This window comes from Erythranthe guttata, chromosome 14 (genome assembly GCF_056151865.1).
Source record: "Erythranthe guttata isolate IM_541 chromosome 14, IM_541, whole genome shotgun sequence".
NCBI classification, from domain to species: Eukaryota; Viridiplantae; Streptophyta; class Magnoliopsida; order Lamiales; family Phrymaceae; genus Erythranthe; species Erythranthe guttata.
The window spans coordinates 25,784,814-25,812,057 of record NC_142546.1 but is presented as its reverse complement, the minus strand read 5'-3'; the positions used below and the strand labels follow the sequence as shown (position 1 = coordinate 25,812,057).

The 27,244-nt window shown below is 36.2% G+C and overlaps 3 protein-coding genes across 3 annotated transcripts; 1 reads left to right on the top strand and 2 right to left on the bottom strand.

Moving 5' to 3' along the window:
* Positions 1 to 686: 686 nt before the first annotated feature.
* LOC105959635 (exocyst complex component SEC5A) lies at positions 687 to 13,431 on the bottom strand. Its single transcript, XM_012983778.2, has 21 exons — positions 12,824 to 13,431; positions 11,503 to 11,639; positions 11,328 to 11,422; positions 9,817 to 10,011; positions 9,609 to 9,736; positions 9,349 to 9,507; positions 8,440 to 8,544; positions 7,917 to 7,991; positions 7,631 to 7,768; positions 7,317 to 7,508; positions 6,967 to 7,092; positions 6,548 to 6,674; positions 6,228 to 6,438; positions 4,552 to 4,667; positions 4,160 to 4,394; positions 3,748 to 3,841; positions 2,859 to 2,936; positions 2,713 to 2,769; positions 2,367 to 2,516; positions 1,811 to 2,026; positions 687 to 1,118 (listed from the first exon to the last, which is right to left on the bottom strand). The coding sequence occupies exons 1-21, from the start codon at positions 13,217 to 13,219 to the stop codon at positions 897 to 899; spliced, it is 3,252 nt and encodes a 1,083-aa protein (XP_012839232.2). The 5' UTR covers positions 13,220 to 13,431; the 3' UTR covers positions 687 to 896.
* A 1,531-nt stretch (positions 13,432 to 14,962) lies between these two features.
* LOC105959633 (ubiquitin interaction motif-containing protein) lies at positions 14,963 to 20,823 on the top strand. The gene is made up of 7 exons (XM_012983777.2): positions 14,963 to 15,998; positions 16,440 to 16,518; positions 18,167 to 18,318; positions 18,835 to 18,958; positions 19,147 to 19,332; positions 19,454 to 19,525; positions 19,606 to 20,823. The coding sequence occupies exons 1-7, from the start codon at positions 15,484 to 15,486 to the stop codon at positions 20,416 to 20,418; spliced, it is 1,941 nt and encodes a 646-aa protein (XP_012839231.2). The 5' UTR covers positions 14,963 to 15,483; the 3' UTR covers positions 20,419 to 20,823.
* Positions 20,824 to 21,094: 271 nt separating this feature from the next.
* Positions 21,095 to 23,905, bottom strand: LOC105959634 (actin-7-like). Its single transcript, XM_088814176.1, has 6 exons — positions 23,720 to 23,905; positions 22,948 to 23,020; positions 22,446 to 22,839; positions 21,751 to 22,364; positions 21,566 to 21,635; positions 21,095 to 21,389 (listed from the first exon to the last, which is right to left on the bottom strand). Exons 2-5 carry the CDS (start codon positions 23,005 to 23,007, stop codon positions 21,570 to 21,572), a joined length of 1,134 nt encoding a protein of 377 aa, XP_088670302.1. The 5' UTR covers positions 23,008 to 23,020; positions 23,720 to 23,905; the 3' UTR covers positions 21,095 to 21,389; positions 21,566 to 21,569.
* Positions 23,906 to 27,244: the final 3,339 nt, after the last annotated feature.

The following is a 27,244-nucleotide window of genomic DNA, read 5'->3' as shown; positions in this document are numbered from 1 at the left end:
GTACTGGCTAACGGGCCTGTTAAGGTTGGGCCACGGGCGGATGAAACAAGAACAAAAAGGATGCCCCAGTCTGTATTCTAATAGGCCTGTCGCGGGTGGCGCAAAAACCTCTAATGGGCTGCGGGCGAACAGGCCCGTGAGCAAAAACGAAAGCGCGATACGTAGTATAAATGGGCCTAACGGGCAAACAGCCCCATGAACAAAAGTTTAGGAAAAGTGGGCTTAGCGGATGGCCCAACAGCCTATCGTATAAATGGGCCTGACTGGTAAAGAGGCCCATGAACAGTATTGTAGGATAAGTGCAGTGGAATTTATGGGCTTAACGGGTGGCCAACCAGACCGGCCGATGAGCAAAAACTTGGGCCTGTCTGGAATTAAAATACCGGGCTTGGTGGGCCTTAAAAATTTCAGCACCATTTCAAATGGCAAAAACGTAAGACGATCAAGTCATATTTATTAATAGCTGAAACAATGATCATCCATCACTTTTGAAATCATATTTTGGGGTTAAAGTTGTGGATTTAGCTTGTTTGTTCCGGGACCGGGTTGTATTCAATCGAGAAAAGTGAAGAACACTGTCCTGGGTAAAAGTACAAATGAACACTAACAGCTTGATAGCTGCTGACACAATCATAGAGAACTTAAATACAGAACGACACTTGACAAAAATAAACATACCAACAAAATGAACAAAAACACACGCACGCACACGCGCACAAATACACAACACTGGTGGTGAAGTATAACAAAATTTCTCAGGAAAACAAAAAAACATGGGGAGGGGGGCTATGAACACTGACTGGTGGGAACACATTCTATCTCCAGCAAGGAAAAATGAATTAATACAGGAATACAACAATAATAGAGAGCGGTGAAGATATAATACAAGATCATCATCATCTGCGTCTTTGCCTTGAGAAACTTGGTGAGTTAAATGAATTTGTGCCTCTAAAGCTCCGGCTGGGAGAATCCATTGACCCTCTAAAAGAAGCATATGCTGCTTTGGCCGACTCTGGAACAGAGTCTAACGGAAGTGTTTCCACAAAGCATGCTGTATTGATCCTTGTCCTTTCAAGCTCACCTTGAAGTAGTTCTGAGCTGTACTGCTGTGCAAGAGCCTAACCACACAAAAAATATGGACGACGTCAAGAAAAAAATGGATTACTGCGAATTTCCATCAAAGGTACATGAAAATAAAACACGTTTCAATAATTTGCATGTAAGATTCTAGTATTACTGGAATTTTGGAAGTTCCTGCAAATATGTGCAACTTTTGTTAATGTGAAATGCTAGTTCTATCCCCAGGTCAATTTTTAGCTGCTTTTTATCCAGGTAGTTTATGAGAGAAATTAGAAACTGCAGTGAAATTAGACGATGAATATCATATAACCCCCCCCCCCCCCCCCCCCCCCACCCAAAGTATTACTCTTGACAATTCAATAGTAAAGACAGTTGATTCTTAAGTTATTTTTATTTATTTAAAGAGTTTCCAGTATGCAGTTCAACTTAGCAACCAAGATAACTGCAGGACTGTGGATAACCTTCCATGAAGGAATGGACAATCACTATTAACATAGTTCAACTTCAATTTTTTTGCTGATTTATATGTAAAAATTTTCTGATGGTTATTCCTATATAACACAATATAGATTAGTCTCAAATTTCGATAGAGCATTGTACAGGGAAAATGGGTGAGCCAATAGTTTCTCATGCAAGAGAAATACTCGGATTGAAGAAAAATGGGCAACTTAAGAAATATGAAACAGAGGTAAACATGAAAAGAGATTTAGAGGAGGAGAGATATTCTTACAATCAGGTCATCTGGTGATGCAGTTGATCCTGCCTGCCTGTCATCTGCAAGCACATCATCACTTCCACGTGTAGGCTTACGCTGATGACTTGGAGTTTCGACAGACTCTGTCACGGTTTCTATTGCCTTTTCTAACAGGACCCCTTGTAAAGACTTAAGAGATTCCCTTGCATCATGTGTGAAGTAAGGATTCAGTATGGTCTCAAAATATTCGAGCTGCAGAACAATGAGAAAATAATTAGCTGTCAAAAATCATCAGGAAAATGAACTACCCTAATTGTTTCTAGCAGGGTACTATACTTGTTTCATAAAGATCCTATAGGGACATTTCTTTTGCTCTAACTGCGGATTGGCATCATACTCGTTTACTTCATAACTTCTTTTGGTATGATTTTCCTACAGTCGTTGTGAATTTCTATCTTTAAGCCTACCATTTTTTTTTCAGCGCATAAAGTGGAATTTGAAGTATCAGTATTGTTTGTCATCTTGATCAATGTTGGAACTCATGAATGGCATCTAAAAACTTCTTGGAAATGGATGGTATACTCCAACTTACCTCAAGCATTAGCTGTGAAAAGCCATTTGGATCCAATGCCCTGAGATCTTTGGTTCTGTTTTCGTTAAACAGACCAAGGAATATATCAATCAGGCCTTCAACAAGAATACCAAGAATCTTATCCAACAGAGGCTTACAGCCAGCAAAAACCTGCATAAAGACAAATCTTGTTCAAAGACGTAAAACTTGGAACTTTGCTTGTATTTGGAACAATTCATTACATTGATGCATATGCTTTTGTCAAACTATATGGTTCTGACAAACTTCATGAGAAGTCTCTTCTTTGTACTAGAAACTTCAATACCAGAAAATAAAACAAACAAGTTTTCTTCTGTTCAAAATGTACCTCTGCGTGCACAGCTACTAAAGTATGAAGCAAATCAACTGCTGCATCTCTGACCCCCTGCAAGGTTTTTATGTATCACTGAGAACAAATAATACCTAACCTGGACTTGGTGAAATAAAACTATAAAAGGAGAACCAATTCCTTACTTTGACAGCAGGTGCTGCTCCCCATTGAACTCCAGCATCTAACAAGTAATTCACTGAAGCTGATCTGATAAAACTTGTCTGGCAAAATAGTTGCAGAAGAGATAAAGTGAGTTGGGTAAAAAATTAGCAGCAGCAGGACTTAAAACCCAACCAAAAGCCCAAATATAGAAATTCACTCCTCTACAAATATTAGGAGCATAATTCTGATATCCGAAAAGCATTACAACTTTTTCAAGGTAAAATACTTAACAGTAAGGCAATCCTAGACTTAAAATATTTCTAACTAGACATCTACCATCATAAAGGAAATGGATGTTTTTCATACAAACAATAATTAATCATGCCTTTTCAGTTTCCGTTCTTGAAGGAGCTTTAACGAAGGGGGAAAAATATTGTAAGTTACAGATTATTTCAGAACGTGGAAAGGGAATGAGGTAGGCGACCGTAATGATCTGCTAACTGGAACAACAGCATTTTTTCCAAATCACTTTAATGTTATAAAATTGGGGAGAAAAAAAAAAAATCAGTTGCGGCTTCAAAAAGTTTAAAAATCCTTGAAAAGGGTGGCTGAGCAGCTGCAAATGCTTTAACCATGTACTGATGTGTCCAACACATCAGAAAATTGAGAAAAATGCACCACTTCAAATTTGTTTAATCAAAACAACCAGATAGCCAGTTGACTTCTGCATTTAAGATTTTGCTACGATCTTAACAAATAGCTTTTAGCAAAAACTTTAATTACAAAATCACAATGTTGACTGGGAAAACATAATGGAAAAAAGATGCAAAACAAAAAGGCGCTTCAAATAAACAAACAAGACAAACATTAAAGTGCACTACTTAAAATAAAAGGATCTTCTAAGTCAACCTGACACAACCTTTCACATACCTTTGCAAGAGTATATTGTTCAATGACTTTCTCTTCAAGGCTGGAGAAAGACATAATAAGATCGTGCATGTCACTGTCCTCCTCATCTTTCTCCCTAAATTGGCAAATAAAAGACGGCATGTAACATTAACATCCGGATAGAAAAAAGTATTACTAAAGAAAGACTTATCCCGTAAACGGAATCAATTTAACCAAAAGTATTAATAAAGGAGAGAAAACAAAGGTTGTTTCTATGGACTAGTCTTTCCCAGAAGAAAAAAAAATGTATGAATTTTTTTTAATTGGTAACTCCATGTTTTTGAGGATAAAATGCATGTTGTATAATTTATAACTCATGATTCATGTCTATTTTACAACCAGAAATGTACTGCAAAATCATAAAAAATAAATTCAACTATTGCTTTATATGTACCTAGACTGCAGCCAAATCTCTTTGTACTTTCCGTACAATTCAAGAGCAAGTTCGTCTTTGCAATATCCAATATTACTCAAGACCATTAGCAGCTGTTGGTGTGGATCAACAATACTTCCAGGAAGAGGATCAACTGATTTTTCCAATACTTCGTGAGAATATCCATTTTGGAAGTGTGGACTCCCGATGCTTGACTTATTCTGTGTTAGCTCGGAGCCAATGTGCTCCAAATGACCTGTTTATAATGTCCAGTAAAAGCGGAATAATCATTAACGCACCATTCTTTCCTTGATTTCTGGGGGTTTAAGTTAACAGCTTTCAGTTATACTTGATGTGAAAAATACTCAAGACAGACAAAAGAACCAAGAGAAAACTTATATTATCCTCCGTACCAGCAAATTCGAGTAAACAGTTCAAAAAGGCAAGTCTAACTGATTCTTGGATTTCTTGAAGCTGGACGAATATATCTTCTGATTTTGCTGATTCACTTTGCAAGGAAAGAAGCATCCTGGAAAAGGATGAAACTGTTAAAAGATACCGAACAATCTCCACCTTCCTCAAGAAAGTTCAGCAGACATATAATTCTATTATTTTCTTGAAAAGGATATCAAATAATTATTTAGGTAAACAAATGCAAATTAAAGAACTGCGATGTGTGAATAACCAATGATTAATACTACACAATTTGACTGTATATATATGATTTCCTTTTGCTGTTTGTTTGGACACTTCATTTTCATACCCTTTGGGTAGAAATGTACATGCATATGCATCAAATTCCAAGACATTTGAGGTAAATGAAGAAACCCGACTCAGAGTTGTGCTTGGAAGCAAGGAGTTCAATTTAAAATGTTATCATACAATTTGTGCAAGAGCTCAAAAGGTAAGTTGCATTTAGTATCAGTAACTAGAGCACTTACCCTTTATTAATCACATAAACACTCATACTCCAGCTTATAATGCTGAGATTGATAGGCACCTTACTGATTAAATCACAGATTGAACTGATGCATTCTGTTTCCAGAATGTTTCTAAATAGTAAATTATATTCAAATCCTACTACAGTACTAACTCTTCGCTGAAGGTCCTTTGGAAGAGAAATATTGGAAAATACATGGGGACAAACATCAATCTTCAGCCCATACCAAGATTGACAGACAACAAAATAATGGCACAGTAAAGCCACGGCTATCTCAGCCAATCACGATTCACAACCAGAAACAACTAAATAAAACGACTTACAATTTTTTTTAAAACAAACCGTATTTTGATTAATTAAATCATGACAATCAAACTAATGAAGCAATGGGAGACAAATCAAACTAGACCCAACCGCTCACTTGAACATAGTTACAGCAAGTGGTTATCAATGAAATAAGGTCTTTTAGGTCTTAATCTTATTTAATTTTTTGTCGCTCCATAATAGAAGATTTTAGAGGTTACAGATGAGAGTAACTCAAAAGAAATTGGTTCATTTTTTCTTCCCCCACCTTGTTTATCTATTTGCGAACTTCTTTGCTATTCACATAGAAATCTGGTACAAAAGGGGGAAAGGGCAGATGGAGAGAGAAGATGGATGAGGAATGTGGACAAGTTGAATAGGGGTACTGAGTTTTGGAGGTGCCGTTATCATGGTCTATGTTTTCATTGCATGAGGATGGGGTGTTGGGTGGGGAGGAATTTTTGCATCAAATAGTCCTTTCTGCATGAGTCAAACCATAAACAGGCAATACAAATCATACTAGTCGTTGTGCAGTGAAAGTGTATATATGCCCAGACACTGCACTAATTTCTCATCTCTTTAGTTCTTCATCCTGTCACCTACGCCTTATAAGTCCAACCAGAGGAGAAAGAGAAAGGGAAGGACGGAAAACTACTTTTTAGCAAACAGGTTTTTATTACTTAATCTCTATCCTTGATGCTGATGACATGCGAAATACTTAATTCTTTTTCGTTCTTCATCTACAAAATAGTCTTCATAACTCAGCATTATTATGTGCTGGGGTTGAATAAATTTTGATGCAGAAAATCAGAATAAACAAAGACAAACTAGAACTTAAGAACTCACTCGTTGATTTGATCCATTGCTGAGATCATTACTGCGCGGAATGCCAGAGGCAATGATGATATAGAATACGTTGACTTGTTTCTTTCTAGAATAGACACTGGGACCCAGGACTCGTCTTTTGATATCTCATCTATTGAAGTACGCATCCATGAACAGAGCCTGTGTATGTAGATTTTTGAGATCTCAAATTCAAGTGTTTTCAACACTGAGACTGCAATCACGAAAATGAGAACAATGTTGACGATATTAACCTCAGGAAAAAGAGATTTTAGGAACATAATTTCGTTTTCCTTTTATTCTGCCTTTAAACTATATCGTACCAGCAATTGGAGGCGCTGATTCTTTTGCTTCAAAAGCTTGGCTTGCTCTAGAAATATCCTTTATGGCATCATTCATATATGGACTGAGGATATTTGATTCTTCAAGATCACGAAATGTGTTGAGTACCTGTACGAGGAATTTATGCATAGCACATGAAAGTAACATCAATCAGGTATTTCACCTAAAGCCAAGAGTACTTCTCAAAACAATGGACAAATTCAAGTAAATTCAGATCTCAGACGAGGATTCCTAATAGTAGAGTCATAAAAGATGAGAGCCATCAGAAGAGATCAATAGTGCCAAAGACCTCTATTAGCTAATTTCAGACCTTAGAGTTTTTATCTCCTACTACTGAACAGAAATCCTTCTCATCCTTCACCAATTTTTGCATCAAACATTTACAAGAAATGACATTTACCTTCGACTCGTATGCTGATAGTGTATTGCGTACCATCCCAGCAACTTCATCAAGAGAATCTCCTATTTTATCCTCAGCTTTAGTTGTGGAACTATTTGTGCTTGGATCGGCAGATACTTGGGAAGACTGAAGAAGAAAAGACGTTGATACACTATAAGACCAATGCTGATTTAATAGGAAACAAGTAAATGCATATCCTAGACCAATAGGGTGAAGATAGACAAAAAACAATAAGAAAACAGTTTCTAAGTGAAATAAGAGGTAAATGATGGATTTCGTTTATGGAATGAGTTGCAGAACAACATGATGAATGGGAGCGACATCACTTCCTTTATGAATATGGCTCATACCTTGGCAAATTTTCCACTGGAAACTGAAAGTGCTACTTTCCAGAAGACTGGTACATGATGGACAAGTACAGCAGTTAACTGGCGAATATATCTACCCCTAAGAGCATCGAGTTCTTCACTAGTCATTTCTGATGGGAATAAATCTCCAAGTGGGTAGGAGCTTGCAGCAGTGAGAGAGTAATCCACAGCAGACTGATAATTATACATAAAAAATGAATATGATTCACTAGAACGCAACGAACTCCAAACAAATTCGGCAAACAAAGGCAACCAACTCCAAATAAATTTGTAACAATCTAACATTTTGTACTTACAGATTGATTTATATCTTGCTGAATTTGCCTCCACTTCGCATCAGACAGCGCTTTTTCACGAAGCTCATTCTGCAAATTCTCCATTCTTGCTTCATGATCAAAAGTGCATTTCTCAAGCAAACCTCTCATTTTGCGATTCTGCAGCAGGTTAAGACCAAAATTCAGCAGAATAATTGTCTGGCCATAATTAAGATACTTCCATAATGATTTACAGCATTTAGCAAATATGATTTACAGTAAGATACAACATGGTAGATGGTCATAATGAGAACCAGAAATTTCTCACCTGTATATTCAAGTAACGTTTTATCGGATCTGACTCAGGTTCAAGCTCCAGTAAAAGTCGCACAGTATTTTCAAGCTAAATGAAGCATCAAATAAACATTAAGATATCAGCCAGAAGCACACGTGAAAATAGTAGGTCATGCTTGACCAAAATATTGGGAAATGCAAATGGTCATCTCTCTTTTATCAACTTAAATAGATTAAGCTAAAAAGAAACTGCTCATTAATCCAATTTTAGCTTGCTAAAACCACTATAAGCAAATATAATCGTCCTAACACTCTTATCAATGAAAAACTGCATTAAAGCATGTCCCAGCTTTTCTATTGATTAATAGTGGAAGTGAGTGTCATGTGTATCCAAGGGGGAGAGAGAGGGAGGAGAGATAACAATAGGCAAAAAATTACAAAAGTTTATAAGACATGACAACATATAATACATCTTCTGTACCAGCAGAATACAATGGTATTATAACAGGTATTTGCTTGCCGGAAGTATTTCTAGAAATGCAAGTAATATATCTTACATTTGTTAGATCAATATTTGGATCTTCCATGGCCTTGTAAAGCATGCCTTTGAACTCCTGCATTACTTTTTCAACCTCCTCAAGAACACGTTTGAGAATCCCCACCTGAAAATTTCAAAAAACTCCTAACTTCACATATTTATCTTTAGCAAAGATAATTTCTAAGATCCCAACACCAATTTCATAGTCCTGATCCATTTAACAAAGTAAGCAATTTCCCTACAGAGAGAAGTAACATCGTATTCATAGCATGTCTTGAGATGATAAGAAACTTTTGACACAATTTAAGCTTTCACCAAATTGTTTAAAACTGTTACCATATAATAACAAAACAATTGAAACGAGGAAATGGAAAATGATTGATAAAACAATCCTAGAAACAGAATTCTCACTCGGCGTACAGTCATGCACACCTCATGGAAGCTATGGGGATTCCTAGCATGGATTTAGATACATAGCATTTACACCAAAAAGAAATAACAGTCCATAAGAAAGATTCTTCATAGGTCAGTTTTAGTTATTAAAAAGAAAAACATACAGAAACTAAGGAAGAGCAATCCCGTCATGGATCATTTTTAGTTTAAAAAACATAGAGCATCAAGTTAACAGCAGCTGCTTAACTGACAAAGTTCTCTCCGGATTACCAATGACACCATATTTAGCAGCTACTATTGACAGCACTAGTCCTGGATGAGAGGCAGGCATTGAACTAGAGAAAAATGTTTACAAGACAAATGAAGAAGATTAAAAAAATGTGACCACTTAATTATTGAAGTACAAAGAACTTGGATAGGGATTCTTCATGGTTACAGGTATAGGATATCATCCACAGCTTAATTCATACATCTTAAGGATGTAAATATACGGGATATAATGATGAATACATAATATGAAACAAGAGAACCATACATGAGAAGGCAGAACAATTGACTTTGCTTTCCGGTACTCCCTGACAGCCAAATCATATTCACCCTTGCTAATATTACCACGAATTGCACTGGGTAAGTTGAATAGTGTCCGGAACCTCTGAAGCATTCCTTGGACAGATCGAATCTTCTCCGCTTGAGCCTATGGAAGTGTCGTCATTTCAGTTAGAATTTTCAAGGATAACCCTAAAATAACTTCATAGTGTGTGAAACCAACTAATCCAGGATTGGGACCCTACCTACCTGTCTCTCAAATAGAGGCCCAAAAGCGCGATTAGAAAGTAAACTGACTCCTTGGATACAATCAAAGAGTTGAGAGGTTCCCGCACCTTCAGGGTCTTCCTCAATCCGTTTCAACTTTGATTCAATGTCTGTAATTTACAAAAGCAAATTATAGTTGATATGATTCATAAAAGAAGTGTCAAAATTAGGTGCTATTATGCCAACTGACCATCAATAGTGGTTTTGCAAGATACAAAACAATCAAAATTCTCTTTGACCAACTGCTTTTTCTGTTGAGTACGCCCATTGAGATCAGTCTTTAATGAAAGAGCTCCAGACTCCAACTCTGCAGCACTAGTATCGAGGTGCACTCGTGCTAAAAATAGTTTTGCATCAAATTTCTCCGAGTAGTAGTTCATTTTTTCTGCAAAACCATGTACATAAGGTTGACGTTAGAAACAAATGGAAAAATAATTGAACCTCAGTTCTCCGAACTTATACCTCTGCAAATTAAACCACACAATGTTTGTGAGAACTATATAAATTTTGGAAACCTCAATGAAGCATCTTTCACTAAACCTGCTAGCTGTTAAACTTCTCTATCACTATTCAATGAGAAATAAATTATAAGCTTTCTCAGGATTCAACAGATCTTTTTGCATCATAAGAACGTAACTACCATTTCAGAGGAACCAACTAACAGACCACATGCTCGTATACCAAATTCTGAACCACGATAAATAAATTACTATTGTTTCTGAAACTGAATACAAATCCCATGAGGACTTGGTAGAAAATTTTCATTCTACCTCTGGTACAAAACACATGGCAGGCATATACGAATGATCAGTTACCAACTATAAATATTTCTCAAGTTGCTGATGAACCATCGGCCTCAATTCAGATGAGCACCAATGACCCAGAATCCGAATGAGACAGAATATTAATGCTTTAAAATCGTAGAAATCCCACCTCAGTGTGTGGAAAGATATTCAAAATTTTAGTTCAGTAATGAGAAGAATAGTGTGAAAGAGAACAATAAAATTATGATTAACTACAGTGAAACAATTTTACCTTAATTTGGATCAGAAGAATAGTGAAAGAGAAGATAACATGGAGAAGTGAATGCGCTTTCATATGTGTTATTATGAGTATCAATCATTTCTAGATTGAAGCTATTAACTAAAAAGAAAAAAGAAACAAATCACAAATAAGGATCCTACAAGTAACATTTCCTAAGGAACCCTAGTTGAGAAGATAGAAACAATCTATTGATAAGTAATCTCGCATGTCTTCAAATATGTCGCACCTTACACCACTTACATCTTTCAGACATCTCTGATAAAAGAGTACTATGGAGTAAAGAATACTATTGCCTGTGAATATAAAATGTCAAGGATTTTCATTATCCTATTGAGCAACAAACTAAATACCCGTGCTATTGTGGAACTGTACAGTACACTCAACCAAAACTATTTACCGAAACACGGCTGCTAATGCATCCATAACATCGTGAAAGTTCAACATTTTATAAATATGGAATATAAATGTCAGAATTACTGTTATGTTCTTTTTCTTAACTTTTGGGTCCGAGAATCGTCGTGACCAACTTAATAAATGTAATTAATCATGTAAAAAATAAATATCTGGATGCGAGCATTTCTTAAACTAGGTTGGAAAGATCAGTTACTCAAAGGGAAATAAATATATAGAAAAGCTCAACAAAACTACATCAAATACCCCGTGCACTCGGATCAAGAGGTTCCACATCGGTGGAGAAAGAAGCATTTGCTATATTGTCGCTGATCAGCCTAAATGTTTTATGATTAATTAGCCTGTCCATATATAAATTCTGGTTAGCAAGCAATCAGAAAGCAAAACTAAGGGGAAAAACAACCCAAACAGGAAATTTTACCCCAGACCAAGGGGATCCACCCATTCCATGCCGCGGGGAAGTGACTGCAAACTGCTCAGTCCTTTTGGCTTTCGCTCGAACTTTTGAGGCACGGGAATTACTCGTGTATCTCTCATTGCACGGACCCTCCAGGCCAGCTGCCAAAAAGTTTCCAACCAATAAATTAATTTCAAAGCTTGCAGCACGCTAAATATCAAATTAATATACGAATCACGACATAATAATTACTCATGAATCCAGGAACCTGAATAGCAAGCTCGCAACTGATATAAACTTCTTATTTCTGCATCCAATTTTTTTATGCATATGAATGTAAGCAAACTTCAAACCTTGGCGTCTAGTGTGTGTGTGGGTGGGTGGGGGGGGGGGGGGGGGGGTGTCTCTGCTTGTATCAATTAGAAATTATCCACCGTCACCACAAACTAAAACACATTACACTTTCGTGACTGAAATTATCTCATGAATTGATCTTGAAGTTTTCTAAGAAAATTTTATGCAGAAAATGCACATTATCCAGCTGTTCATATCAAAATAGTCATTACATTTTCTAATATAAAACTTATTGACAAGATTGGAAGGAGTAATTTTTTTCTGGGGGTGGGGTGTTGTATTTCAAGAAAGTTGCTTCATTACCGAAAAAGAAAAACTCATACAACAAGAGAGTAAAACCAATGTAAGGGAAGGAAAGAATTAAGGAGAAATGATGAATTCATTTCTTTCCTAAGTAAGTTTAGCCTCTAATAATTTTATCAAAGGCAAAACAGATTATACACGCATCCACATGAAAACAAAGGAACCACCAAATGCCAGACCTAGTTGAAAGTTGAAACACTACGAATGAATGAGTTTATACTTTAAAACTGAACATGCTAGCTAGCTGACAGAAAACAACATCAAAAACAACACCGGCAGTTAACCCCAAATACCCATATCTCCTCTCGAACAAATTACTATACTACAGAAGGGCCTTCGGCTTAGTCAACATGCTCCATAATTGTTACAGACAGAAGCTCTTATTTTCATACTTGTCATTCGTGTCATGCTAGTTCTGAGTAACTTATAATGTGTTTGGACTCAAGAATATTGTACATAATGTCTACTGTACGGTAAACTAGACAATGGAATAAGGCTCTTACTTCAATCACATAGTAGCATCGATCAATCTCTACCAACACAAATATTCTTGCAACTAATACAATCACAAACTTCACGAAAACTTCACTTGAATTAACAACTGAATCAACCAATCCACTTCAATTAATGGTCCAATACGGACGTGGTTGCATACATATATAAGCAGCAATATACAGATATTCCATACCTCGGATTCATCGACACGCTTCCAACAATTCGGCTCCTCCCCATCCCACGCTTTGTCGTCCTCTTTCGCACTGCCGGCGGTCCGATTCCTGGGGGCCACCCCACGATGGTCATCCTCGTCCCCGGAAGAAATGCTCAGCATCTCGACCTCTGAATCGTCGTCCTCATCCAACGACTGCTTTCTCTGATTGACCGCCTTCTTCTTCTGCTGCTGCCCGGCGCTAGGGTTCCTCCCGGAGGCCGCCGGTCCACGGTTCGCCGGAGGCTGTACATAGTTGCGGACAGGCTTCGACCCAGATTGCGAGGGTTTGTGATAATTGAGATCGCGCTGCGATTGCTCTTTCAGCGCCATCTGCAATAGTTCATCCTCGTCCAAATCGTCGCCGTCGCTCGACATTACTTCGTTCGAATTTCGTTAATTGCGTATCTGAATTGACAGCTGTATGAGAGTTGAATGTTTGGGGGGAAGAAAAAAAAGTCTGGAATTGGATCTGAGTGAAGAGATAATTGATCAAGGTTGAAGAATTGTACAGAGGCGTCTGAAGAGGGCAACGGGAAGAATCTGATGTGTTGCGAACTATATTTAGAATGGTGCAACTGCTGACAGCTGGGTGCCACGTAGCGATTTTTAAATATGAAAGGTTTTCAAATAATTTGAAGTTCATAATATAAAAACAAAATGAAATGTTTTTATAGTTTGAAAATTGCTATTCAATGTTTATAACAAAAATATTTTATCTTTCTAAAACCCCAAAATATTTTAAATTTCAAAAACCCCCCAAACTGCAAATAACAAAAAAATAAAAAATCGAATATTTGAAATCAAGCTTGAAGAAGGGTTGGGCTTCGATTTTTTGAGGTAATTTCGACTCTTTTATGTGTAATATGCATTGGGAATATCGATTACGGAACCAATTTCATGTTAAAAAGCCCTACAAATCGATTTGTAGGGCTTTTTTCTTTCGCAAAAACATGTTGGAAGATGTGCGCTGAAGGCGTGTATGAACGCCCGTTCCGGGCGTTCGTACACGCCTTGTAGGGGTGAGATCGTGCAAGCTGCATTTGGGCGCCCATCTTGGGCGTTCAATTAAAAAAAAATAAAAAAAAATTGCACTGAACGCCCAACTCGGGCGCCCAAATGCAGCTTGCACGCCCAAGTTGGGCTTTTACGCATTTTGGGGGGATTTTGGATTTTTTGGGAAGTTTTGGGGTTTTAGAAAGATAAAGTGTTTTTTGTTATAAACCGTATATAGCAATTTTCAAACCGTAAAAAGCAAGTCCCAAAACAAAACTATAATTACAAATTTACAATATATATTAAGTGCTCGTTCGGTTACATATATTGAATTACTAAAATAAATTATATGAGATTCAATTAGTTTTCTATTTATAAGGATAATATATTCTTTTTCGAAGGTTTAGTTACTTCCTACAAAATTAATCTCAACGAAATGGATTTTAAGTTTTGACGCATGTTTGAAAAAATACGGATCTTGCTAATCGGACGGTTAGGAGCCTATATTTTCATCTTCGAGGGAGTTGTGAGAAAGTTACAAATAAAATAAAGTCTTACTGCAAACCAGTAAAAATCGAACTATAAATAGCATTTACATTTGGGCCAAATTGGATTAAACCAAGTTTTGGGCCTACTTTATTGGGCCATATCTCTCTGGTCCAAGGAAAATTGACTGTAGTAACAATATGTTGTCATAAATCTTTGGGTAAATTACGAAAATCGCCCTAAACTTAGGCTAATAACGGAAAACACCCCATATATCAGTCATAACCAAAACTCCCTTCTGATTAACAGTTGATCGAATTTTTTAGTAGAAAATGTGCACATTCTATTATACTTTTTGTTAAATAGGTGTGAAATAAAAGAAAATATCTGAAATTGTGTAAAGTCTATTCCCTGAAATAAAAGAAATCCGTTAAAAGTCACATTGTAAGGGGTTGGTGTAAGACGGAATCAAACATCAAAGGATTTTTTTGTAATTACGATTAGGTGGAGGCGTTTTTTGTAATTTAATCTAAGTATAGGGGGTCTTTGTAATTTACCCTAAATCTTTATATTTTTATCCTTTTGGTAAGTTGCATCATCACACTTACCAAACCAAAAATTATTTAGTAAATTAAAATTGGGAATTATAATAATAATATTCCCATAATAAGCTTTTGGGTGGCCCCCACCCCCGCCAGAAAGGATTCATAATTTCATACTCTCCCCCTTTTTGGGATTTTGCCCTCCAAATATGCCAAGTATCTTCCGGCAAAGCCCGCATTAACTCTCCAGTGTCACATGAATTTCCTCTATTACCCTCGCCGTACCTCTTCGAATTCACTACTCACTCCAAGGACTCAACTGTCATTTACCAGAAATTGCTTTTAAACGACGTCGTGTTGACGCTCCATCGTCCGCCAGGGAAAAATTGCCGTTTTTCATTTTCGATTTCAAGAATCCGGCTACCGTGTGAATTATATCAACGTTGGTGATTATGTGCTGCGGATTTCGTATTTATCCACATGTGTAGAAGAGTGTAAATTAAATTCTACTTCTGGATGAAAACCCTAATTTTTCGAATAAAGCTCAAATCTTGACGTTTTTCCGTCAAATTGAAGCCGTGGTTTTCAGATTTCCGATTGAAACAATTGAATTGATCCATGTCAATGGCGAGTCAAGAAGACCAGGATTTGAAGATGGCCCTGAGAGAGAGCATGCAGCAGCACGAGTCGCCGGAGCCGAAGAGGAGCAAGCCATGGGAGAATTCTGCCACCGGAGTCGAGCCGGAGGAGCCTCTGGAGGTTAGAAATCGGCGCACACAGCGCGAATTAATGGCTGCAGCTGCTGAGAAGCGGATGGCTTCTACCAGAAGCTATGCGCCACCGGCAACAAAGAGCGTGGAGATTGGGAAGAACGTGCAAATTGCAGACATGTGTATGGAAGAGGTCAAAAGTCCTGTGGCAACGGCAGTGAAGAATGCGGAGAGCGTTGATATTAGAGGTTTAGAAGGTGATAGCAAAGGTAAAGGTGTGAATTTTGAGCAGATTGGGGGCATTAGTGGAAGAATTTCCGACACCTCCTTATCGGTCTTGGAGGCAGATGAACTATTTTTGATGATCTTTGGGAACAGAGTTAGCAAAGATGTACTTGCTCAGTGGAGCAATCAGGGTATCAGGTAAAACTGTTCGAATGCCAACGTCCAACTTCATGTGACTGATGATGAAATGAATACTGATTGCTTATATAGCTGGTTATTATTTATAATTGAAAAAACTGTGTTAAAAACTTTGGACGAATGTTTTGAGAATTTATCGATATAACTGGATTAGGGAACTTGTTAACTATCTGATACTTGATTTCTATGCTTAATGATCTAAAAAATCCATGTTTCTAAAATGGTCGTGGTTTTCTTGCTGGTATTAGATATGGTTGATTGTGAACTTTATAAGTGCTATTAATGCAATTACACGTGCATGCGTCTTTCTGTCGTCCTAGTTCTTAATGATCTGTAGAGCCAATTATTCGGTGACTACTTTTTAATGCTTATCGTGTTTGTTCATTGGTATAACAAGCTTGTTTTCTAATGTTATTTAAAGAATAAATACTTGCCATGCAGGTTTAGTGCTGATCCAGAGACATCTATGGGGCTAGTTCAGCACGAGGGTGGGCCTTGTGGTGTGTTAGCAGCTATACAAGTAATGATTTCATTTTTCATTTTACATCCAAGCCAAACTTACCTTGCACACGATAATATTGGATACTAATCATGAGTTTCATTTTCCTGTCTGCTAACATCAATTCAGTTTTACGTTGGTTTTATTTGACAATAAAAGAACCCTGTCGTGTTGAAATTTCAATTTAAAATTTGCAAAGTCATGTGTTTTTTTTTGGACCTCGTCCCTGTAAGATACTTAGAATTGGTATCGTTGTCTCTGTATTCATCCAAATATCAATGCTACTCTCTATTGATTCAAGTAGTCGATGTTCTTAAGACCGGGTAATCCTTATGGGGATGGTTGGTTTTGTTTTAGGTCATGAGAAGATGTTTTGATCATTTGGAAGCAAATGTCATTGAAAATGTATACACAATGTTTGGTTTTATTTTCAGAAAATGAAATATCGCGAGTCGTGACTGAAAATGAAAACAGAACAATGGAGAATGTATATTAATGTTTGGTTTTAATTTTCCCTTTTGGTATAAATGACCTTTAAGTTTTTTGTTATGTTGATTGAGCTTCATACTCAGTAATCTTTTCATCATAGCTCCTAGTGGATCTCTCTCTATTATGTTTCAGTCTTAGCGTCACACTAGAATATGTTATCGGTTTGTCAAACATGGCTCCTTTCACGTCAGAGTATGTTAGCATCTTTCCCTCAATAAAGATTTAAAATTATATTTTTTGTTATTTAACTCTGGAAACAATTGTGTATAAAATGAAGTGGAAGAGAATGCATATAGCTAAAACTGAAAAAGCATGGAAAATATTTGTCAAATTAAGGTGCTTATCCCGTAAATAATGTGCTTTGCCTAGTAAAAAAATATCGTGTCGTCACATTGAAAAAACAAATATTGTAACTTGCATTTAATCTGGAGTCACGGTATCAAATCTTTATGTTATGTGATGATGGCCCATGCATGCCGTAAAAGCTGTCTGAAGTTTACTTCCCCTTATGTGGAGTTCTCTTAAAACTCTTTACAGTGGCGAAGATGCACATAAAAGTGATCCGGTGTATATGTTACTAGTAACTAAAGTTTGCAAGTATTTAGGGTTAAGGTACTTAATATTCCTTGCAATAAATTCTTATACGACCAAAACCGAAAATATTATGTAATGGGAAACACTTCCCCTACTAAGCACCTTTGTTCTTAAAGAAGAAAACCTTTTCTCGTAACACTAGTATCGAGCAGGAGTCCGGCTAGATGTGTCAAGAAAATCTCTACGTGATTGTTACTATAAGCTGACATGCAGTTTTATCACTCTGGTTTGATGTATTTGGTGAAATTTAATCAATCTCTTAAGAAAAGAATGTGACAAGTGCTCGACAGTGAAATTTTGTTTCGGTTTCTTCTACTTAATAAGATAATTGGATTTAGCAAGCGTCAGATGTTATCATCTATGATTAGGGTTAACTATCTGAGTATTATCTTACAATATGCTGAAATCTCGGGGTTAGGGGATGGGGAGCTCGCTTTTTAGTTAACTTGTTTTTTTATTGCTAACTTTCCATATATGCTTACGTTTGCATGCGAGTATAGAAAACTCTCATTTTATCCTCATAAGTAGTACATACACGATTCTTGCTGCTATTTATCCCTTAACATTATATATCTTGGCTGTGCAGGCTTTTGTACTCAAGTATCTTCTATTTTTCCCAGAAGAATCTGATAATGTTGCAGCAAACATGCCCATTAATTTGTCTATGAGAAGAGCTCCCAATAATGTATCTGCTGCCTCAGATAATTTATCTTCTCTTTCAGAAGGAAAAAAATCGAGGTTACGAATCTTTCTATACCGCTTCTTAGCTGTTGTACTTGGTCTAGTATATTAATTGCATGCATGCCCTTGTATCAAGGTTATCACGTTTGACAATGTCATTAATACGTAGAGCCATTACACGTGTCAGATTAATATAGATTGGATTAACACCAATTCATTGCTAACTAATTTATTATTTAGTTAATAAGGTATTAAGTTCCGTATATGAAAATCTACTATTATATTTGTTAAAATCTGGGATGTGATTCTCCAATAGGTCCCTTATGTAACAATAATCCAATCTATGTTTATTTCAGGGATAAGATTGTCTTTTTCGTTTGTACTTTGTAGTAGCGACTTTTTACATTAATAACTAGTGGATACAAACGATAAAGACAATCTTATCCCTGAAATAACATAGATTGGAAAGTTACCAATCAAAAAAGCATATAACTCGTTTTTAAGTTAACTTTCATAAGTGGTTAGTAGTTCTCATTGTTATTACTAAAATTAAATTTTGCTGCTTTTGAACAGAGCCCTTGTGAGGAGTATGAATGAGATACTCTTTCTATGCGGACGTAATGAAAGAGCACTAATAGCATCTCTGAATATTCTCGACGGCGATTTTGTGGGGTCCATGAATGGCTCGGATGATGAGGTGAGCTTTAGAATTTTGCCTTATTTGTCACATTCTTAGCTTTATAATTTATGTTTGGAACATGTAAAATACTTTTTGATAGTGTGAAATACGACAAAAGGCATTTAATTTCAGTTATTATCTTACCCTTTTCACTTCCTATAGTTCTTGCAATTAATTTTTTCGCTTTTTTTTTTTTTTAAATGCAGATCATTGCTAAAGTACTTGGAGGTCTTTCTGTTGAATCTGGGTCTGACTTGCAGAAGGTTCTGAGAGTTGATACCTTCACATCACAGTCGAGCGCACTTCAGAAGCTAGAAGCTATGCTTCCTATTTTCCGTAGTCGTATGGGAGCTTTGCTTTTCTTGATCTCTGCCTTGTTATCTCGAGGACTGGTATATTATCCTATCCTTTTTACCTAAAACAAGGAATTGTGCCTTAATTGATCTTTTTGATTTGTCATATAATCTTACTTGCCGTTTTTGATTTGTCATATGATCCCTGATTTACTGTCAGAACAATGTTCAAGAAGACAGGGACGATCCAAGTCAACCATTGGTCACCGCTCCATTTGGACATGCATCACAGGTATTTAACATTGTTTATGATTAATGATTATCGGATATTGGTGTTTACTTATTTATTAACTCGAGTTTAACTCCAAATAGGAAATTGTAAACCTACTACTCTCTGGGAGTGCTGTTGCAAACGTGTTTGACGGGAAGATGGATTTGGGAGGGGGCATGTTCGTAAAAGGCATCTCGACAACTGTGGAAGTTGGATTCCTCACTCTTTTAGAGTCACTCAACTTTTGTAAAGTGGGCCAGTATCTGAAATGTCCCAGGTGGCCAATTTGGGTCGTTGGAAGTGAATCTCATTACACAGTTTTATTCGCACTCGACACCAAAGTGCAAGAAGAGAATGAACTGGAAAATCGAGAATCGCAAATCCGAAGAGCGTTCGATGGTCAAGATCAAAGTGGAGGAGGTGGATTCATCAGCGTTGACGGCTTTCATCAAGTGGTTAGGGAAGCCAATATTAACCTTCCAACCGAAAAAATCGAGCATCTTTGCAGTACGGGTTTTATAGTGTGGAGTGAATTTTGGCAGGCTCTTTTGGATTTGGACAAAAATTTGGGGGGAGTTAAGGATTCGACTGGATTGATGGGTAAAAAGGTCTTTGATCTTTACCATTTCAACGGTATTGCAAAATCGGTTGTCAATTTCAGCTATTTGTACGGAAGCGAAAGTCCGGTACAGAAACCTAGAATAACGAAATTGAGGGTTTCGGTTCCTCCGAGGTGGACCCCAGAGGAGTTCATGGCTGATGTACCGGTGACATCTGGCGCGGGTGGTAATGAATTTGGTGGTGAGGTGTCTAAACCTCCGCCACGTCAGCATGCACCGTTGGTTGATTGCATTAGAACGCGTTGGCCTCGTTCTGTTTGCAATTGGGAAGGGGATGCTCCTAGTATCGTCTAAGTATATTTATTTATTTAAATTGGAGCTTCTTTTTTTTCATGAGTGGGAAAAAAAGGGAATGGTTGCAGTTGTGACCATTCATGTGAGATGCAAACTACATATTTTTTTACAAAAACATCTCAACTGTGATGTAGCATTAGGGTTTTAATTTTATTTGAAGTTTGTGCAATACTCGGGGAGGGGAAAACGAAGGATTTTCGTTGGATTTTATTATTTTAAATTTAAAGAACTACAGCAGAGGCTACTGATTATGAAGTTGTATGAAGAACTGGGAGGGCATTTTATAGGCCAGATATTCATTGTTGTAAGCTAGATGTATTTTCCCTGTCAAATGTTGTTGTTTATTAAACCAAGTTGTTACTGTGACATTTTTCTTGCTGTCAAATTTTGTTTTTCCCTGTCAAATGTTGTTGTTGATTTGTGGGCAAATGTATTCCCCTTCTGTACTTGTTAGAATTCTGTTATACTTTGATAAGGGAAATCAGTTCTTTAATCAAGATGGTCTGTTACTTTAACAGTAGCGTTTAACGAGACATCGAGAACACGTTACTTAGACAATAACGATTTGTATTTCGTATCAATATATTTGGCCAAAAAAGCTGAAAAACGCTCGATGGCCCGTTTGCCACGAGTTGAAAAAGAAATGCCAAACATCTTCACTCTTGTAGACAAAGTATTAGGAAAGCAACACCCACAAAATCCATTCACAATCCAACTTAAATAATTTATAGTGTCAGAGCAAAATAAAAGGCCAAAGCCCAGTGCCAGCCAAATATTACAGCCCTGAGGTAAATTCACTTCTAACTTCTACCCAAAAAGTACATAAACCACAAAGAAACAAATCTTACCATCAATTACAAATACAAAAACACCTTACAAAATCACTTCATGATTATACTCAAAACCGCAAGCCAACACCCACACTCCATTCAAACTGCAAGAAATCGAAGATAACAAGATAACTTTTGACCCTGGAAATTTAAGAGAAAATAAACTGAGCATTAGTCCCTCGAGCACATATATTACTATAGACTTACATATAGAAATAACATACCATCATTTAAAAGTTGGAAAAAAAGAATGTAACAAACATATGAGCGGTAAAAGGTGATTGAAAAATTCGCAGTCGTATAACCACGTGACTCACCATCTTAGAAACACTTCCTGTGAACAATTGCAGGGCCAGATTCATCGTACTCTCCCTTTGAGATCCACATCTGCGCATCGAACAAAACAAATTATATTGATATTGCCAATATTACAACAATCACAAAATCACGTTTATAACACAAGCAAAACTGGCTGATTGGAGGAAAGTGACCAAAGACATACCTGCTGGAAAGTACTAAGGGATGCAAGAATTGACCCTCCGATCCAAACACTGTACTTTCTCTCAGGTGGTGCAACAACCTTAATCTTCATGCTGCTCGGAGCAAGAGCAGTTATTTCCTTGCTCATACGATCAGCAATACCAGGGAACATAGTGGACCCACCACTGAGCACAACGTTGCCATAAAGATCCTTTCTTATATCCACGTCACATTTCATGATCGAGCTGTAAGTCGTTTCGTGAATTCCTGCAGCTTCCATCCCAACCAGCGACGGCTGGAACAAGACTTCCGGACAACGGAACCTCTCAGCACCGATGGTTATAACTTGTCCATCTGGCAGCTCGTAACTCTTTTCAATCGAAGAACTGCTCTTTGCAGTCTCTGTTTCCTGATCGAAATCCAGTGCCACATAAGCAAGCTTCTCTTTCACATCACGCACAATTTCCCGTTCCGCACTTGTGGTGAACATGTAACCTCTCTCAGTCAGAATCTTCATGAGATAGTCAGTCAAATCACGACCAGCAAGATCCAAACGCAAGATAGCATGTGGAAGTGAAAATCCCTCATAAATAGGAACTGTGTGACTCACACCATCACCCGAATCGAGCACTATACCTGTTTATGACGCAAAAAAAAAACATAATTTAATAATTGGATATCTTCACCAAACTTTAAAAATTACATACATATACATACCGGTTGTACGCCCACTAGCATACAGAGAAAGGACAGCCTGGATAGCAACATACATAGCTGGCACGTTGAAGGTCTCGAACATGATTTGAGTCATTTTCTCTCTGTTTGCTTTAGGGTTGAGAGGTGCCTCTGTGAGAAGAACAGGGTGCTCTTCAGGAGCAACACGAAGCTCGTTGTAAAAAGTGTGATGCCAAATCTTTTCCATGTCATCCCAATTGCTCACTATACCGTGCTCGATTGGGTACTTCAATGTGAGAATACCCCTTTTGGATTGAGCTTCATCACCTACATAAGCATCCTTTTGCCCCATTCCAACCATAACACCTGTATGCCTAGGGCGCCCTATTATGCTAGGGAAAACTGCCCTTGGGGCATCATCACCCGCAAAACCAGCCTACAGGACACAAAATACACACTGAGCAATATTCGAACGGCATCACATATACCACACTCCCACATAAGAGAAATGATTTAAGAGACGGGATGAATAGTCAAAGCTCACCTTGACCATTCCGGTACCATTGTCAACAACAAGGGGTTGAATATCCTCTCCATCAGCCATTTCGTGTTATGATCTACAGAACCAAGAGCAATAATCGATCTGGTTAGGCTAAAAGGAGTAATGAGAAACAGGCAACATAAAACACATAAAATTAAAACAGGCATAATTAGGGAATAAGAAAATCATGAAAACGAAGATTCGCAATAAAGTCGCCCTTCACCAAATGTACCCATGAATAATGAATTACATGTAACATTACATTCACAACAACTAGCATAGCACAAGGACGCCTGCGCCACTGATCGAAATATCATCAACACAAATATTTCGTATTAGTAATAAAAAGTCAACTAATTGTTTGTCAACTAATTTTTTGGATACAAGTTCATATCCAAAAAAACCTTAAAAAGCATGGGTCAACATACATAATCTGCTGAAAGAACAAATCCAGCATCAATATAAAATACTTTATTGCATGATATACCTATGCCCATACAGATCGGAGAGTTTTGACCCCATAAAAAAAAATCATCTTTAAAAAATTGAATGACAAGCTAGAACTCAAATCATTTGAAGATTCACGCCACTAAATTTACAGAATGAACACCAATTAATCCATAATCATTACCTAATAATAATAATAATAATACAGCATGCTATTCAGATAATCATAAATCACAGAATTAAAAATCCAGATCCACAAATCAAAACCAAGGATTGCTGAAGTAGAAACAATAACTTGAAGTAAATTAGATTTAGATAGCTCAATCACCTTTGATCGAATCGAAATATAGGATTCTGACTTGCTGTGCAGAGAGAGAATGTCAAAAGTGATACAGAAGCTGTGAATTTCTGGGTGAGAGAGAGAGGAGTGAGAGAGAGAGTCCTATATACGCTGCTTGAAACGCGTTTAATTGAAGGAAAATGAAATGAAATGGCGTTGACATGAAATGCAAATGGAAATTCAAATTTATTAACTGAACAAGTAATCAGCATTTAGTAACCAGTAATTAGTAATTACCACTAATCCCATTATTAAGTGAAACAGCTATAGTAGGGAAATGTCTATTCTCATTCATTTTCAAAAAAAAAAAATTATGAAACAATAATATTTCATTAATTTTATCTTATATATATATATATTTTTTTTCCATATTATTTATGAGTATTATAAAATTAATACTATTTGAAAATTAATAAAATATCATTTAAACATAAACAACATTTTTTTTATCTTAATAGTTAATATAGTTAAATTTTATTTTTTTGTCTGATGCTAAAGTAATTTATAATATTCATAAAATAAAGTTGGAAGAAAATTGATTCTTGTAAAACAACTTTAAAAATCATAATGGTGTCATGCATTTTTGTCGTGTAACAGTAAATGAAAAAGTTATAGGGTAAATTCCACTTTAACCCCTCGTACTCTGCCTGAGAATCACTTTACCCCCTCGTACTCTCAATTTTATCGATTTTACCCCCTTTACTTGTACAATTTTCCAATACAGCCATTTCCTTCAACTTTTGACAATTTTGACTCTGACACCGTTTGGTCAACTCTGTAAATTACATAACTGCCACTGCCTATAACGCGTCGTTTCTCCTCCGTCAATATTGTCATTTCTTCTTCTCCCACCACTTCCCCTTCCAAGATATCCCCAAATTGAACCCCTAACTTAGTAAAAATCAAGACCAAAAATTGATCGATTCCACCCAGTGCAAAGAAAAAAATATATGAATGTATGAAACTTTCTCTTTTCTAATCTCGATTGTCAAAATCGAAAAAATTCAATATTTACGTCAATATTTTGACTCTTGACCAAATGGCTTCAAAGTCAAAATCGAAAAAAGTTGACGAAGAGGGTTGTATTAGGAAATTGTACAAGTACAAGGGGGTAAATCGACGAAATTAAGAGTACGAGGGGGTAAAGTAGTCCTTGGGCAGAGTACAAGGGGGTAAAGTGAAATTTACCCTATTAGCAAAAATTTATAAATTTTAAAAGTAAATTTATGAGCTCCATAATTCAAAAAATTAAATTTTGAAATAAGATGTAACAGTTTACCGATAATTTTATTTTCCATGGTGGCGAGCACATGAAATTTCCAAAATTTCGGTTGGAATATGTATGGGAATAAATTTGAAGAACTATGATTATAAAGTTACATGATGAACCAATAATTAACTATATTTCTATTAGGGGAAAATATAATCAAATAATAATAATAATTTTATTTGGAAAATAATATAAACTTAAAATAACTATATTTGATGAAGTCAGTCATAAATATTTAATTACAATATCATAATATATAAGCACGATTTGTAAATTACGACATATTTTTGTTTTGAATAAGTAAATGACGACATTTTCTAATGCAATAAATATCGTTTATAAGGGGCTTAATTCTATTTTGCACCCTTGGAATGTAGCATTTTGGCACTTTGCACCCTTAAAAAATTTAATAACACGTTGTACCCACAAAACACAATAAATCATTCACAATGCACCCCGAATTTAAAACTTAATGTGGATAATTTCATTGTTATTGGTTTTTGTATTTCCAGAGTGCAAAATAATAAAGTAAATTATTATTTACTTCTACCTCCAACATAATTTCGAGCGTACGAAAAAATAAAAATTACAACGAATTACTTAAAAAACAATATTTTCTTACTTAAAGAATTTTTTTTTCTCACTAAATTATACGATTGAAAAATCTTTTATTGTATTTAGTAAAAATATTTAGTCAAAATCTTTGGAAGAAAATATAATGTTCAAATAACTTGAAAACAAAATGGTTGATGGATATTTTTATTTTATATTCTTAAGTGATTTTTGTTGATATTTTGATGAAATGTATTTTTCATTTTTGCACTTTGTACTTTCGGAAAGATTGACGAATGTAAAAAGAATTGATAAAACATTTGACATCCTAAAAAATACCATTAAAAATATTAAATTACCTTCATTGGCTTTAGAAATTCATATGGGGTGGATTATGTATGATTTATTGTGTTTCGAGGGTACAAAGTGTTATTAATTTTTTTAGAGGGCGCAGGTGCCAGAAAACTATATTTCAAGGGTGCAAAATGGGATTAAACTCTTATAAAGTAATGGGCTAAATACACTTTGCACCCTTAAACTATGGGGGCAACTATTTTAAATCACAACTTTTGCTTACTTGAATACTACCAAGTTTAAAACCAAAATTGAGTACATATTTATCAGTTTTTTCTTACTTTAATACCAAAATAAAAAGAAAAGTACAAAAACACCCTTTCATACAAAATATCAATTATATCAAATTTTTTTAGAAATTACCTATTCAAAAACCAAATAAAAAAAAAAGAAAAAAAACCCATTGTTGTAAAAAAAAAAAAAAACCTCCACCATTTCTTCTCCTCTCCAACCCTCACCGCCGACGCCGCCGCCGCCGCCGCCGCCGCCGAACGCCACCGTACGTGCTCGTAACTGCCGCGACAACCCAATTAAACCCTATCTTTTTCATCTTCTTAAATCCTCCAAAACATCTCCAAATTCAAAAAATCAAAACCTCACAAAACTTATAAAATGGAGTTATAAGACAATAATATGGTAGTATATGTGGAAAGAGAAGCCATTAAGGTAAGTATCGATGTCTTTTTTGAGCTTCGAAGTCGATTTTGAAGTTTTTTTTTTTTGAAACCCGTCGGCAATTTTCGACACATACAGGTCGATTTTTTGGTCAATTTTCGACACCAACGTGTCGAAAAAAAAAAAAAAAACAAAACAAAATTCGACACCTACCTGTCGAAAATTCTCCAAATTTCGACAGGTATGTGTCGAAAAACACTATTGGTAAAAAAAAAAAAAAAAAAAATCTTTTTTTTTTTTTTTTTTTTACCAACAGTATTTTTTCGACACATACCTGTCGAAATTTGGAGAATTTTCGACAGGTAGGTGTCGAATTTTGTTTTTTTTTTTTTTTTTTTTTTTTTTTCGACACGTTGGTGTCGAAAATTGACCAAAAAATCGACCTGTATGTGTCGAAAATTGCCGACGGGTTTCAAAAAAAAAAACTTCAAAATCGACTTCGAAGCTCAAAAAAGACATCGATACTTACATTAATGTGTTCTCCTTTCATATATACTACCATATTATTGTCTTATAAGTCAATTTTATACGTTTTGTGATGTTTTAATTTCTTTAGTTTTGAGATTTTTTAGAAGGGTTTGTTGTGAGGAAGATTTTTTAGAAGGGTTTTTGGGGAGGGAGAAGAAGGAGGTGGAGGAGGTGAGGGGTTAGTGAGTAAGGAG

Coding starts and splice junctions, on each gene's coding strand:
- LOC105959635 (XM_012983778.2), bottom strand. CDS start 13,219: ATGTCGAGCGACGGCGACGATTTGGACGAGGATGAACTATTGCAGATG. Junction 8,545..9,348: donor CAATTGTTCTGCCTTCTCAT/GTATGGTTCTCT, acceptor TGAAATTTTCAG/GTGGGGATTCTCAAACGTGT. Junction 2,937..3,747: donor AACAATATACTCTTGCAAAG/GTATGTGAAAGG, acceptor CTATTTTGCCAG/ACAAGTTTTATCAGATCAGC.
- LOC105959633 (XM_012983777.2), top strand. CDS start 15,484: ATGTCAATGGCGAGTCAAGAAGACCAGGATTTGAAGATGGCCCTGAGA. Junction 15,999..16,439: donor TGGAGCAATCAGGGTATCAG/GTAAAACTGTTC, acceptor CTTGCCATGCAG/GTTTAGTGCTGATCCAGAGA. Junction 18,319..18,834: donor TCAGAAGGAAAAAAATCGAG/GTTACGAATCTT, acceptor GCTTTTGAACAG/AGCCCTTGTGAGGAGTATGA.
- LOC105959634 (XM_088814176.1), bottom strand. CDS start 23,007: ATGGCTGATGGAGAGGATATTCAACCCCTTGTTGTTGACAATGGTACC. Junction 22,840..22,947: donor ATGGTACCGGAATGGTCAAG/GTGAGCTTTGAC, acceptor TGTGTCCTGTAG/GCTGGTTTTGCGGGTGATGA. Junction 21,636..21,750: donor CCCTTAGTACTTTCCAGCAG/GTATGTCTTTGG, acceptor TTCGATGCGCAG/ATGTGGATCTCAAAGGGAGA.